Source organism: Cottoperca gobio, chromosome 17 (genome assembly GCF_900634415.1).
Source record: "Cottoperca gobio chromosome 17, fCotGob3.1, whole genome shotgun sequence".
In the NCBI taxonomy this organism is placed as follows: Eukaryota; Metazoa; Chordata; class Actinopteri; order Perciformes; family Bovichtidae; genus Cottoperca; species Cottoperca gobio.
The window spans coordinates 9,386,035-9,401,374 of record NC_041371.1 but is presented as its reverse complement, the minus strand read 5'-3'; the positions used below and the strand labels follow the sequence as shown (position 1 = coordinate 9,401,374).

General features: G+C 40.0%; 2 protein-coding genes and 1 long non-coding RNA gene across 3 annotated transcripts in view; 2 read left to right on the top strand and 1 right to left on the bottom strand.

The window, feature by feature from the left end:
* Positions 1–3,192: 3,192 nt before the first annotated feature.
* snai2 (snail family zinc finger 2) lies at positions 3,193–5,379 on the bottom strand. Its single transcript, XM_029453829.1, has 3 exons — positions 5,195–5,379; positions 4,450–4,971; positions 3,193–4,043 (listed from the first exon to the last, which is right to left on the bottom strand). The coding sequence occupies exons 1-3, from the start codon at positions 5,271–5,273 to the stop codon at positions 3,862–3,864; spliced, it is 783 nt and encodes a 260-aa protein (XP_029309689.1). The 5' UTR covers positions 5,274–5,379; the 3' UTR covers positions 3,193–3,861.
* On the top strand, positions 4,798–8,569 carry LOC115022748 (uncharacterized). The gene is made up of 3 exons (XR_003833952.1): positions 4,798–4,857; positions 8,185–8,367; positions 8,472–8,569. It is a non-coding gene; the product is annotated as an uncharacterized LOC115022748 (long non-coding RNA).
* Positions 8,570–8,747: 178 nt separating this feature from the next.
* The window catches only part of sntg1 (syntrophin, gamma 1), a 28,335-nt gene continuing 21,742 nt past the window's right edge, over positions 8,748–15,340 (top strand). Inside the window, 1 exon segment of the mRNA XM_029454027.1 lies at positions 8,748–9,259. The gene's annotated coding sequence lies outside the window, so the exon portion shown is untranslated.

Below are 15,340 nucleotides of genomic sequence, written 5' to 3'. Positions count from 1 at the left end.
AATGAGACCACAGAGCTATTGATTAGGACAACACAGCCTCGTCTGTCTCTGCTTCACTCTTCACTTCAGGGCTTGTAATGACACACCGAACTAAAATCATTTCTGACCTACATTGACGGTCAGCCACCATTTCTGCAGCTTGCCACACCTCAAACAGGCGCTCACCTCCTGGTCTTTCCTACCATTTTTACATTAAACCTTTTTTCTTTTACTATAATGAGATAAACACATGAGACTATAAGACAGCCGCAACACTTCAGAAGTACCCATCTTCCCTGTTGATTAAATTATGCTTGCTCGATCTGCATGAATCCAATTTATCAGCGAATACAGCACGGATGCAAAGGACACCACACAATTAGAGGAAAACAGTATTATCTGGAGAATATGCACCTCCAGCTAGAAAGCAGCACCATTCTAAATAGCTACCCAGTCACTTAAGGAGACAACAGAAATGAAAGAGAATAGTCTTTAACAAGATGCGGGAGCTCAATAAAAAGGCAAACATTCCTCCGGGCGGTCTGAGTGAATGGGAATACACAATCATCTTCCTTCTGATGTGGCGAGGTTAGAGAGGAGGGATCACTTCTCGGTTAGGACAATCAGACCTCAGAGGACACCCTTAACTTTATTTGTTCCACTTGATGGTCATAAAGGAATCATACTCCCTGATTCACCATAAAGTCAGCAGGTTTCTGAGAGCTGTGCAAGCCTTTACATCTAACACATCGCTCTCTGAGGCTGATTTTTATGTCGCCCCCAAACACTCAAGTGCAGAAGGAGGACATTTATTTTGCATTTGATATAATATACATGATAAAAGAAAGAGTTTTATGAATTCAGGCTGATGGATGGACTGTCAGATTAAAGGAATAGACAGCTGACGTGTCAAAGTTATATTTTATTGGAACTGCAGCTGCAATGATTAGTCAATTTAATCAATTATATAATAATAATAATCATATAATTAATCACCAACTATTTTATTAATTGATAAATAATTGTAGTCAATCACAAAGGCCAAACATTCAAACAATGTGAGCGTTGTATTTGGTCATTATATTCCTTAGCCTCTGATTCCTGTATAGTCTGTTGTCTGTTGTTGGTATATTTATTTTTGTGATGTTATCCGTCCCTGTTTGTACTTTTTATTTTGCTGCCCATCTTGACCTAACAGAAGAAATACTGGATCACAATGGGACCTTTTTGGTTAAGTAAAGTAAACTTAAAGTCTTTGGGGTTTGGACTGATTGTCAAATGCAACAAGCAATTGGAATACATCCCCTTGGGGCTGAGGGAAAACATTACAGATAAATGAATCAATTAAATGACGAAATAATCAGTAGATTTATCGATAATGTAATTACTTGTTTGTTGCCTCTCTGATTTGCATGATCAATGACGTAATACAGGCCTCAAATATGTTCATCTTACTTTTGGGAAAGAACTTATCACATATCACCTGATCTTTACAATATTTCACAGCCAAATGAAATGAATGGACGGCTATAGAAAGGTTTGCCGTGGCAAAAGTCACATTTTATTTGCACTGAATAAGATAAACCACTTAATTACGGCCTCAAATATATTCATTCTAGTTAACTCATGGGAATGAACAATTTAATTTTATCTTCACAACATTTCAGCTATCTAATTGCAAAAACACCCACAGGCCATCTACCTGCATTTGGTGTCTACGGCATTCGCAACTTAAACACAACAGTCTGACTATTAACAGCCTCCACAGCTAACAAATATTTGATCTCACGTTCTTTAACACATCCTCTAATATCCATATGCTTTGAAAATAATGAGTTCCTGCTCTTTCTCCTCCTACTATCATCACAACAATCAAATATTCATGTTGGAGGGGGGAAGCGTTTAACATGTTGTTGTTATCAGAGAAATCAGTCATGCACTTAATTGTTGTTGTAAAAGGGGAAATATTGCAAGATTATGAAGCTAATTGGCACTATGCATTCACAGGTATGATAAAGTGTTGCCTATGGAATATAAGATATTAGTGAGAGAGGACAAACCGCTTCACTATCTCAGCAGTATTAAGAGTTTAAAGTGCCCTCTTGATGGCACTTTGCTTTTATGAGGCAAATGATAAGAATAATAGGACCTGCTGCTTGTAATGTTTCCACATTGGGTCATGGCTGAGGTTTCCACAGTATCAGTGGACCTGAGGTTTGTATCCTCCCGGTTGCACCTGCTTTCCAGCGAGGTTTGCCGAAGAGCCCCGGAGCCACCTGGCCCGACCCAGAGCGCTGCGGCGCGCACCTGGAATAGCTCTGCGATGACTCACAGCGAGGAGAATCTACCTACAGGGGAGCTCAGCCCCTCGCAGTGAGAAAAACAAGTGTCTATTTGTCAGATCACATCTCTCAGGTCAGCAGCTTTTGGGCATTAGGGCAAACGCGAATACACTCTGGGGTTTGTTAGAAAGACTTTGTGACTTAATGTACTTTTTTTTTGCTCTAATCTCTATCTGCTGCAAGTAGACAGCATATGGTAAAAGACAACAAAACGTAGCTCGAGGAAGTCGTTTTAATCCTTGATGGCAAGGATCCCAGAAATTCAAGGAGGTTGTCAAGGAGGTTGCTTTTTGTGAAAACATTAAAATCTAGATAGTCAAGTGCCTTGTACCACTGCAGCGATTGTTATGATTGTGCAGGAATATTTAAAAAAAAAGGAAACACATTTTCCTTATATTACATACATTGATGACATGAGATTAGGATTCTTTTCCAAAGAGAACTACACCCTTGCGTTTAAACTTTGCACACACTTAGGTAAAGAAAGTCATGGGCCCTCAAAGGGTATAACAAGTGAGTGCAGATCAATATAGCTAGTATGTGTTAAATTTCAAGATTGTTTGATGTCTGGACAGGTTCACAGGGAACAGGTTCAGGCCTGATTCAGAGCTGAGTCACCTCTCTCCGCGTTTTTACATCTCCATAACATGAGATGGTGCAAGCTGGATTAAATATCATTTACTTTTGAGCAATTTATTCTGTTTGATGCTTGGTACAATCAATAAATGCTGCTGAGTGCTGCTGAAATAGCTGCTCAAACAGCAAAAGGCTCCACAGATAAAAAGCAACTTGAAAGATGCCAAAAAATTATATACAAAATGTCATGAAACTTTATTTCTAAAAGTGTCATGAAAATATGAAAATCATTCAGCATCACAGTTTTCACTGCAAATATACAATCATCTCAGTCATACTTACATTCAATATATAAAAATATAACAGGAAACTGTTGAATAATACATATTGCCAAGTAAAAATTGAGGCACTTGAGAAGATTTGTTTTGCTATTTGAGTGCTGGCAAAATGTTTCTAATGACTGTGCAAAAGTTATAATATTTTCACCTTAAAAACTGAGTTTGCACTCGCTCCCTAAGTAACAATGGCTTCAGTATTCCTCAAGTTACATGTATACTGTCATTCATAATGCGCCTTTTGGTATCGTTTGTGTGGTGTGTACAAAAAAAGTGGAGGACTGCATAACAGCCATTGATAAGACATTGGTACAAAACACTGAAGATAACATGGCGAAGGCATATAAAACATTCTAGACATGCAGGAAAGTGCATGAATAGCACAGGTAGGTGAGTACATGACATGAGAAAGCTCGGCATCGATTGCAATAACAAACACTGCTTGAAATGAGAAGCACGTGAGCACAGAGCTATTTCTCACTGTGAAATGAAATGGACCGCTCGTGGAAAAAGAAAGTCTGCATATGTGGGAACAAACCCCCTTCGATGTGATTCCCTGACAGTTCTCCTGGAAAAATAAAGAAGCAACAGAGGGTTTTTTTTCTCTGGTGGTGGAAAAGTATCCCAGTTCAGTGTGCTACACAACAACCAGATTCCTCATGCTTGTGCAGAAGAGACATCCTGGAGAAGGTTTTGGAGCAGTTCTTGCATTGGTATTTTTTCACATCCGAATGGGTCTGTAGGTGAGCCCTGAGATTGGACCTGTCAGCAAAAGCCCTGTTGCAGTGAGGGCAGGAGAACGGCTTCTCTCCTGACAAGAGGGAAATGAGAAAGAAGACATTGTCAAAGAAAGTACACAGACATATGGGAATAAAAATGTAACAGAAGGCATCTTGGTCTATTTTTTTTTTTTGACTGATTGCAACACAGTGTTTCAATGAAAATCACTCTAAACTGCTGATTGTAAAATGACATCTGTCCAAAAAAAAAAAAAGCAATCTTTTTCTTTTTAACGCACCACAACAAGGAAGGAAGTAGAGTTGCAAATGTTCCCAGCAATATCAGTCTCACTACATTTAGGCTTTTGTGAGCTGGGAAACATGGTCTAAAAGGCTGTTCATCATGTACAAGGTTGAACACAAGTAGCCTGCAAAAAGCCTACAACAAATATTCTGCCTCTTTCTCAGAGAAGGCCCCGCTGTTCCCCGTCCACTCACCGGTGTGCGTCCTGATGTGTCCTTGGAGCAGCCACGGTCTGGAGAAAGCTTTCCCGCATATTTTGCAAACACAAGGCAAAGTGTGAGTCCTGATGTGCATTTTGAGAGCTCCCAGGCTCACATACTCCTTCTCGCAGTATTTACAACTGAAGGATTTCCTCGTTTGGGCGTCGCAGTGCAGCTGTTTATGCTTGAGCAGTCCAGAGTACGTGGAGTAGGACTTGCTACACAAACTACATTGGAATTTCTCTGCCTCCACTCCGTGAGGGTCTGTCAGTTTGGGCAGCATCTGCTCGTCTTCATCACTCCTCGGGCTTTCAGAGCCGCTATGGTCTTTAGAGGAGGTGTCGGAGAGCGATGAGGGGTATCCAGAGATGGGGGAGAGGTCACTGGGGAGCGGGGAGAGCGGTAAGTTGCTGGTAGTCCACACTGTGATGGGGCTGTACGCTGCCGGGCTCAGGATCTCCGCCTGGGGGATGACAGGCAGGGGAAGGCCCCTGTAGATGTGCGGCGTGAAGAACACTGAAAATAAAGAAAGTAAAATGAATGATCATGTGTTGCCTGTCAACGCTTGAGGAATGAAGAGCACACATTTTAAAAGTGAGCCAATGAGTTAAAATTAGTTTAAAAAAAACCTTTGCAAAGTAATGAAACGCAACAAAAAAAAACAAAAAACAGCGACTGCATGTAAGAAACATAACAACTTTGTAAAGTCGGACAGGTTCTTTTACTTTGAAAACTTTACCTGTTGTGCTTTCCAGCTCACTATAATTTGGCTTCTTTGCGGAGTTTATATGTTTCTTGACCAGAAAAGAGCGTGGCATCTTGGAAAACAAGTGGACAACTTTTGGTAAACTTTTTTCTTGGAAGATACAGCGGCGAGTTTACTGTGTGAAGACGGAAATCCTTATTGCTTAAGTCCAGTGGAGTGTCATGGTGCAGCGCTGCGCTCTTGGAAACAGTGCAGTGAGTAGCTGTAAAGAGCTGTAAATACTCCCCATCAGGTGCATGGGAGGAGCCATCCCCTCCTATTTACATATACTGGGACCTCAAACCAATTAAATCTCGCTTTTACCACGGAGTTTAAAAATGCACGTTTAGCCTATGGGAATGGCACATAACCCACCCAAGGGGCTGGGTTATGTGCCATTCACTCCAGTCAGACAGGTGCTTTGTGCTACACTTGTGTGTGTTGCAACGATGCAAGTGTACATGGCATCATACTGTAAGCAACAGAGCAATTTGCCAAAATTCAACATGTTTTTTTAAAATTATATTCTTGCAACTACAAAGTGATGAAAGAGTGAAGTGCAAGGGAAAGAAAAAGAATAAGAGCTGCAGGGTGAGATAGGCAGGATTATTTCAAAAGCCATTGCTAATGCAATCACTGCACAGAGTGTGCATGGTGCTACTGATTATTGTGGTGTTACAAACCTCTGGGGACTTGATTATCCTGTATGGGTGGCATATTTGAATGAAATAATACTTTATCCAACACCAGCACTCCTAATGATGATGATAACGACTTGATTTATCATCTTAAACGCACAATCTTTTCTATACAAATCTATTGAGCAGACAAATCTGTGACTTCATGCTCCAGCCAACAAATGGACCAACCTGCATGTTGCCATCCACATTGTCATTCTGTAGCTTTGCTAGAGGATGGCCCTTCCTAATGCAGTTGTGTGTGGAGAAAGCCACACATTTCCTCACCTATAATTCAGTCAGGCAGCCCTCCTTGAAATGTAAATTTAAGAGTAGTTCCCTCTCAAGGTCAGACATGATACCATAATCAAATTTATCCCTGCTACTGCTGCTGTTCCTGCTGAACTGAACAAGGAGAGGCAAACTTAGCAGTCTACGCCCCCTTGTGTTCAACTCAGTTCTTTTGGGAGGGGTGGGAGCTGAACCTCCAAAAGTAACAAGGCAGAAAAAATAGAAACACACAAAGGCAAAGGCTTAGCTGTGGTGATATTGAAAAGCAGCTCCTGGAGCAGTTTGATTGGCTAGGTCAGCAGATATGAAAAGCTCCTTATGTCTAGGGCAAGCCTTAAGTTAATTGTGAACTGCTTATCTTATCTAGAAAACATAATTGCAGATCATGAATAGTTTCCCTTTGTGCCCGTTTGGATTATAAAGGAAAGGGAAGGTTATCTGTGCATAATAACTCCCGGCTACTGTCACACATTCAGCTTGCTGTACGGCAAGTAGGATGTGTGAGGAGAAGGTGTGTTTGGGGGTGATCTGGCAGAACATATTGTGCACTGTGAAAGATAATGCTTTGACATCAATATTAGCCACTAACCACACCAAATTCAAGAGAAGCAGAGCATGCATGACCCGGTGTAAAAATGCCTTTGTGCAGTTTTCTATGCTTCAGTTCTGTAAACGGCATTCAAAGCTTGTGGATGCTGTTCTACTGGCTGTAATGAAGGGGGAGTGAAAGCACGGTGTGCCGACTCAAATCATATCAGTAATTCAGAGGCTGTAGTTTGTGAACTCGAAAATTAATTAACAGAGAGGAATCCGTGTAGCCTTGGCCCTGTATTGTGTCAGAGCGGGATAGTGTAACACCAGCAAAAATGTGCTCAATTAATACATGAACATTCTGGTCGAGCACAGGTAAAAGGGTAACATTTGTGTTTTTGAGAGGGGGCAGCTGCTGCTCAATGCAACATCCAGCTGTTGTCTACGAGCCTAGACATCGTCATCTTCCATTGAGGTTACATTTTCAATTTCGTACATACAGATGATGTTTTACTGAATTCAAATCGGCAAATTGTCCATCATTAATCATCTTCTTTTAGCAAAAAATATGAAGCAAACATTGTTAACAGGATGAAAAAGTTATTTTTTGTTTGTTTGTTTTATAATTGCCTTTCCATTCCTCATTATTTTCATTTAATGTAATTCCGCTTATCTTGCCTTGTGTTTTTAGGAGCGGTCTTTGTATAAGCTTCTCGCCCCCTACATCTCCTGCACAGGCTTTTGTTTACTTATAATCCACATATATCTGAGTATAAGTAGGCGTAACTGTGTCTCTGTGTATGTATGTGAATGTCTTTGTGTACAACAGCTGTCTTTTTAATGTACAAACAAATACAATATATAGTGTATGATGTGTACAGTATAGAAGGTCAGATTTATTTATTTTTGGGCTATTTTGCTTCCATAACATATGTCATAACAAGAAAACGTCCAAAATACACATTTACATATTTACTTCTATTTAAACATAACATTTTAGAAGACGTGTAATGCAAAAAATAGTAGTCTTCATGTAAGCAATCAACTGGGGAAGTTTAATGGTGGTGTATATAAGTGAAACCCTGAATTTTAAGATCAAAATTGATGCTGATCCCAAACCAGCAAATCAGCATCAGATCTGAAGGTTGTTAAAGGTACAATAAGGTCAAATGTAGTGCTCTTACAAAGCCTCTGGTGACACCTGAAGGCTATACAAGAGTGATAATCCTGGTGTGAATTAGCTTTGGTTTGCTAATGGATCACTGGTAAACCATTAGGAAGGACAGGGATGGAGAGCCTCACGGTGGAATTACACTTGTTACACTTGATGTGACTGAGCTCTTCCATTTAATCATACCAACAGATAAGCCTGTGCACAGCTGTAGGCTGCAGGACCAACAGGAAGCAGCATACAGAGTTGCACGTTTTCACCATTAATGAAACAACCCTTTCAGAATAAAAGACTTGATGTACGTTGTGTTCCAGATTTAAATGCTACACGTGCTCCTCAGGCTGTCGATGACGTGCTGCTCAGGTCGGCATAGGAGCATGAAACGTCAGAAGAGTCAACGTGCATCATGTGGAGAAACAGCGGGACTCTACAGCTGGCAGGATGACGGCATGAAAAATGAGGTAGCCCACACCTGGTCAACTCGCACAGCTGCTCACGTGAGGGCCTTGGATAAATAGTTCAAATATGAGTGACTGTATACGGTGTGTGTGTGTATGTTTAAACAAATCAAATATTCTTTTTCTTTCCTCTTTTGCTGCAGATCTCAACTATAAGCGGGCAAACCTTGGTATGAATCCTGAGAGAAAACACACACACACACACACACACACACACACACACACACACACACACACACACACACACACACACACACACACAGGACCGCAGTGCACACAAATGTAATTGGCTGAAAAAGGAAAAAAAACGCTTTGTGACATGTGTGTGAGTCTTTAGCTCGGGTGTAATGTGTGTGTGTGTGTGTGAGAGAGAGAGAGAGAGAGAGAGAGAGAGAGAGAGAGAGAGAGAGAGAGAGAGAGAGAGAGAGAGAGAGAGAGAGAGCAGCAGACGTCCCTAGAAACAGTAAAAAAGTAGAAGCATGTAATATTTATGGATCCAGGAGTTGTGCGGGTGCCTTGGGTAAACGAAGTCGATTGACGCGCGCGTTAAACCAGCCGCATGTGATTTCCAGCTTCAGTCATTTTGGCAGCACGATGCGAGAGGGAGACAGACACGGAGCTGTGAAACTGGACCCACTGCCAGAGATGTCGACGGAAAGGAATCCCTGAAACCGCCGCTGCCCAGGAAATATGGACAAATGTTGTTTTCTGTTTGAGTGCGGGCTGTTTTTCTCTCGGTTTTTGCACATCGCTACAGAGTATAGTGGACCAGGATGCCGTGTGGGCGATGCTGTCACAAGGGATACATTGTGATTTCGCAGAGATGTTTTAGCAACCGTTGCATAAATTAAAATAAGAAAAGCCTGTCACATGAGGGATTGGAGTCCAAAGGGATCTAATAAGACATTACCACCTGTTACTAGAAAATCAGGTAAGCCTCTCAGACCTTTTTTTGGCTTTTACATTTACACTGCCTCATGATACAGTGCACGACGGACGTAGGTACTTAATTATTATGCCAAACACCCATGAAACGAAACATTAATCCGTTTACAATGTACTTTTTAGAGAAGTGATCTGCTTTAATGCTGCGCACCAAGATTTATGTACCAATCACCATATGATCCGATGCATACTAAAGCATCCCATCCTCTATTAGTCACATTTTGTGAGAGAGGCTACACTGATCTGAACACTTCACTCATAATGGGCCTCTTGATGAAACACCCTTTCATTATTGTATGATTTGCAGAGAATATGTGTGCTTGCAAAAACCTTCACATTGCCTTAGTGCAGGTACATGAGCAGCACCCGCAGTTCCCCTAGCCAGTGCAGTGGCAGCAGACCTCTTTTCCTCCATGGCAGCGTTTAAGTACTCTCTGCACTGGATGCCAATAATGGGCAACATACCTGATTTTTCATTTTTACAAATTAGGCCATTTTATATCTCAAACGTCACTGAACTATTTACATATCGCTCATCTTCTTCTTGGAAAAAGCCTAAAGGCGACATCCATCTGGGATAAACCTGAGGAGTATTTTGGCACAGCCTGCTGCTGCTGGTCCAGTGTGCTTTATTAGGCTCGCAGAAAGCTCCTGAATCCTCCAGTGTTTCACTAAATGTATGTTGCTTCTTTAACTGCTGTGGCAGGCGTGTGCTTCTTTCTCATTATGGGCTGCAGGGTGACAGACAATCAGTGCAGTTGGTATCTAAGAAGCCCACTGAGATGGAGAAATCAGACTTCACAACAGTGATTTCTGTGCTCATACAAGCATATAGAGCTGAGCTGAGCTGTTCCATTGCTGGTCATAGGTCAGGAGCAATCTGTTTGATGTACTAGAGTTCTCACTTCCAACCAGAGGGAAAGACGTTGACATGTCATTGACAATTTTATGCCCTAGCACACGCATCCCCTCCCCCTATTTCTGCTTGTGTCTTAAATCAAAAAGCAGTTTAGCCAAGTGACAGAGGTACACTGGCAGAATATCAGGCCTGAGTGAAACGCTGTCAGTCACGTCCAGTCAATATGTCAGGCAGTGGGGAGACACAGCCAGGGACAACTTGTTTGAGTCCTGCATACTCGCAGTCTGGATCTGCTGATAATTGTAAGAAAAAATAACAGAAGACTGTCACAAAGTCTTCCCCGGCACCAGCATGAACTAAAGCTGGCATCGATCATGATCTGGAAACAATGTCTACACTGCACAACAAAGAGTTCCTCCACACTTTATCTTCCCTACTTAACTAATCAATAATCTGCTGATTCTCCTGCAACTGAATCCCATCGGGTCGTTTAAGAATCTGGACTACTTAAATGTCTTGAAACATGCAAGTGTGAAAGCTTGTCCTAGAGGCATTTCAGTAAGCATCGGATGTACACATAACATTAATTATGTACGTTAACACATTCAAAATGCTGTTACTCTCCCCTAGCATCACCCAGCAGCTTGATATGTAACATAGTTGTTCTGAATATGCAAGCATGACACTTTCAGTACTCGGAGTGAAGCATAAATTCATTTTTCTTATGTTGTGGCTTTATTCTCTGACCTATTTTGATCACGAAAAAAAAGAGTGCTGTGCTGAAAGTGATGCACAAAAAACTTGACAAGGCTGGCAGTAGAAAAGGGAGAAGTAGCAAGGAGATTAAGAGAAGTAGAAGACAGAAACTAAAACATGATGGTGCATATATTTGTTTTATTTAAAGAAAACAGTCTTCGAAATAGAGCGATCCTGTAACATTTTCCTGCAGCGATTGTTCTATCTAAAGGGCAGCTGAGAGAGCCAGTATGTCACTGTAAGGCTGGACATCTTCATTACAATCCAGCCCCACAGCCCAGCAGCAAAGAGGAAAATGCATCACACCTGATGTTTCTGTGGGGCTTTTATAGCAACTGTTTGTTCGACCATCCATACAAAGTGCTCCAGATGTTAAATTCACAGAGGAGAAGCCATTGCCATATGCTTTATTTTTATTTATTTTTATTGCAGTGAGATGTACGAGCAGCACAAATAAAAGAATCTGTAGATATCTATTTCAGAGAGTGCTAGAGAGAAATATTAGCGGTCTGTGCCACAAAGTCACTGACTGTCATGCAACAAGAAAACCATTAGTCTGTCTTATCGGAGACTGATGGCTAATGAAGCGAATGCACACCACAGTCTCATGGGGCGGAGAAGACAGAAGACACAACTCTCATTTATATGCGCCTCATATACCCGCCCATCTGATTTAGAGGTTCAGGACTGCAACACAGACCCATGCACTGAAAGCTACACATAAGTGATAACTGCCCTAAGTGAAGCAATAAGGGATGAGATTACACATAATGATTTATGATACTAGCATGCATCTTAACATATAAGTGAAAAATAACTTCTCAGATATAACATCTATACCTCCAGCGCTGCATTTCTGTTCATTACTTTATGCTTTGCAACATGTAAGTAGCCCAGGCTGGACAATTTTAGGTCACATTTGATTAATGTGGATAGGCTGCTTATTCGTCAAGCACCGTCGCCTCGACGACACGCTACAGAAGCCACTCAGCCCTGATGGCAGGCAGTCTTTTGTAAATTGCATTATTGTGTTTCCTTGGAAAATTTGCAATTCATTCAACCTGTGAATTGTAAAACAGCCGTGAGCATCAAGTTAACCCACTTTTTTTTTTACAGTTTTTGCTCATGATGGCAGAACAGACTGTATGGCCGCCATAGATTCTGTGTACTTTAACAGTTGTGAACACACCACAAGCATTTTTTGAGCATTTATGCAGGCCTGAAACAATTAGTAGATTAACAGAAATGTTATCGCTAACTATGTTGATAACTGATGAATCATTTAAATGATTTAATCCAAGCATGAACGCCGTATATTTTCTGATTTCAGCAAATCAAATGTGAGAAAGTTCACAATAAGTGGAATTAATTAGTGTTTTTATATCCGTTCCAACAAAAATGCATTTTCAAGATGTCACTTTGGGCTCCGGGAAATTGTGACGGGAGTTTTTTCTTTACCATTTTCTCATATTTACTAATATAGACTAAATGATTCAAGCGTTAATATAAAATGTGATCAACAGAATAATCGATAGTGAAAATAGTCGTAAGTTGCAGCCCTACATATTTGGCCTATGTAGTCGTATTTAGAAGGACATTTTCGGGTGATTATGTCACATTTTTGCAGCTGAAAATGATCTCAAGGGAATCATGCAGATTTTCCAGGAAATAAAGTAAACACATAATCTTCATTAGTTTCTAACTGCTGCTTTTATCTCCAATAAAATGTACTACTATTTAGGGTTCATGATCGACAAAACTTAATTTATAGCCCCAAGACATTCATTTAGTAAGTGAGCATATGTGTCCCTCGACTGTGTAGCTTCATTTTAACGTAGCCTAGCCTTCAGCTAAATGCTGAGCTTTTTATTCCTTTCATGTGCTCTTCACACAGCATGGAGCCATTTCTGGAGTCTTTCCCTGCGACGCTGCTCGCCCCTCATTCGCTGAAATACCAAAATTACTATATATTTAAACTTATAAAGTATAATTAAGAGTGAATTATGTAATTTAACATAGTATAAAGGCCACATGTTCGAGCTAATTAAGACCCATATGTAAAGTAACATGCTTGGCTTGCTCAATGCAATTAAACCCCAGGCGTTGCACCATTATATCATATGTTGAAGAAAAAAAGATTATAATCCAATTAAAGATTCATATTTATTCCTGCTCCTGATATTTGTGAAATGATTCTCACTGATTTCAGTTGGCTCCCACCTGATATCTGGTTGCTCCCTGTTGCCAAAAACCATACGTCATAGTCAGGAAGGTCAAGATCTCGGTCTATAAATGTGTCCATCACTAATTTACATCTGGCCTGGAGAGCTCCAGTGGTTCCCAGCCCTTTTTCCTTAAAGGACCCCTTCTCTATCATTGAGTAAACTGGCGACCCCTGACTAAGTGATATATGTTATGAATATTTCATATTATGTTTAATGGATAACAATAACAGTAAAGACCAGCTCATAAACTGCACAATTAACCCAAATAGAGTACGTTTTATAGAAGTCTGTGTAAAATGAGCACATTTATAGGAACCTTTTAATACTTTAATCATTTCTATGTTTTTATACATATTGATTGAGGCTTCATTGTTATTTTATTTGTACAAATTCTGTGTTTTCTTGTCCCTGACGCCTGGGGGTTGTTCTGTTAGCTCTTGGGTTGTTTCAACTGCGTACTTTTCTAATGCAGGACGAGGCTGTTTAACGCAGAGGGAAGGCTCTGTGAATGCAGCAGCTTGAGTTCATCAACGTACCGTTATACTGTAACATTTCTTAAAAGTTTACATGTTCAATAATAATCCAGACTTTTAAAAATAAAAACATTATTTAGTTTTCTTCACAGATATGAATACAATCCTGAGATATAGGCCAACTTTATATATTTTTTTATAAAAAGTTGTCCTCCTTACAATCAAAAAGGCCTCCCTGTTGGGAACCATCGGTCGTGGTCCAATATTGTCTTATTGACTTATTCTTTAACCAATACTCAAAGAATGGAAAAAACGATGACATACTCTTTCTATCTTGCGTGAATGATCCATCTTGAACTTAATCCGATCAGAAATGGCACGCAAAGCAGACCCTGTTGAATTCAAGCAGTGCTCTGTACATGCAAAACGATTCAAACAGCTGCCTCTACACAGGCCGTGCACTGCAGGAGTGGGACTGACGGATGAGTTTATTAATGTGTCAGGAATTGTCCGGTGAAGAAGAGCCTGCACATCATACACGCTTACGCACTGTTCTTCAGATTAAAGCCATTTAGAGCTGAAACGAGTCGTCAACCGAACATTTATCTGCAATCATTTTGATAATCAAAGGGGGAAAAAAAGTATTTTCCAACGATGAAATGAGAAAATTCAGATGAATCAATAATGAAAATAATCATTATCATTAGAGCATTGCCTTGATAAGCCCTACAAACAAAAATGACACAACATGTAAATATTTGCTCATTTTCTAAGATAGTAAATTGAATATACATATATATATATATATATATATATATATATATATATATATATCTTTGAAGTATTGGTCAGACAAAAAGGCTCAAGGAAAATTTGATCAACATTTTTCACTATTTTCAAACCTTTTAATCGATTTATTATAGGAAATCATCTGCAGATGAATTCATAATGAAAGTATTTGTTTGCTGCAGCCCTAAAACCTTCGTTTTCTTTCTTTGCCTCACATTTCTCTATGAATATGGCATTATTTAAACCCCTGAGATACAACAGATCACTGCACCTGCACTTCAATTTCAATCTATTCCTATTATACACCTACTGTAGCTGAAACAAACAGACAAAAGCTCCCAAGTTGAAGACAGTCCAGCAATACTCTTTTCAAAATAAGTACAAAGAAACTAAAGTAACAATACAAAACAATAACAAAAAAACAAACTAAATCAAATGATCTAAAACTAACTATATCCTGTAACCTTGAACAAAATATGCCAAACAATTCAGCATCCCCCTCCAGGTTTAGATACAACTCTTTTATTTATTATCTATTTAGATAATAGATAAGTCTTCATAACTGAAGATATGAAAGAAAAGGAGTCAAAACAATTTGGCCTCTCTCAAATTAATTTCTCTGAAAGTAACAATTGTGAGAAATGATCAGGAAGGAGGAACAAAACAAGTAAAAAGTAATTGGAATTAGTATTCTTCACAATGACACAGACTAGAAACAGGAAGGTGCACATGAGCTTGCAACACAAATGATGATATTTTCTAACATAAACTGAGCAGGTCCTGTGAAACCTTGTCAGTGTAACGCTGTTGACGTTGGGCAGGACTCTTCTGGGATGCCATAACATCTGAGAAACCTATTATCTGCTATCATCACCCGACAAATTAAAAAGCTGCACTCCCCGGCACCATATGTTCCAGGTCGCAGAACAAGTGAACAGAACCGTAAGTGAAACCCATCTCAATTA

Excerpts from the sequence above, each read along its gene's own strand:
- snai2 (XM_029453829.1), bottom strand. The coding sequence starts at position 5,273 with ATGCCACGCTCTTTTCTGGTCAAGAAACATATAAACTCCGCAAAGAAG. Across the intron at positions 4,972-5,194 it reads TGAGCTGGAAAGCACAACAG|TGTTCTTCACGCCGCACATC; the intron begins GTAAAGTTTTCA and ends CTTTATTTTCAG. Across the intron at positions 4,044-4,449 it reads ACACATCAGGACGCACACCG|GAGAGAAGCCGTTCTCCTGC; the intron begins GTGAGTGGACGG and ends CCCTCTTGTCAG.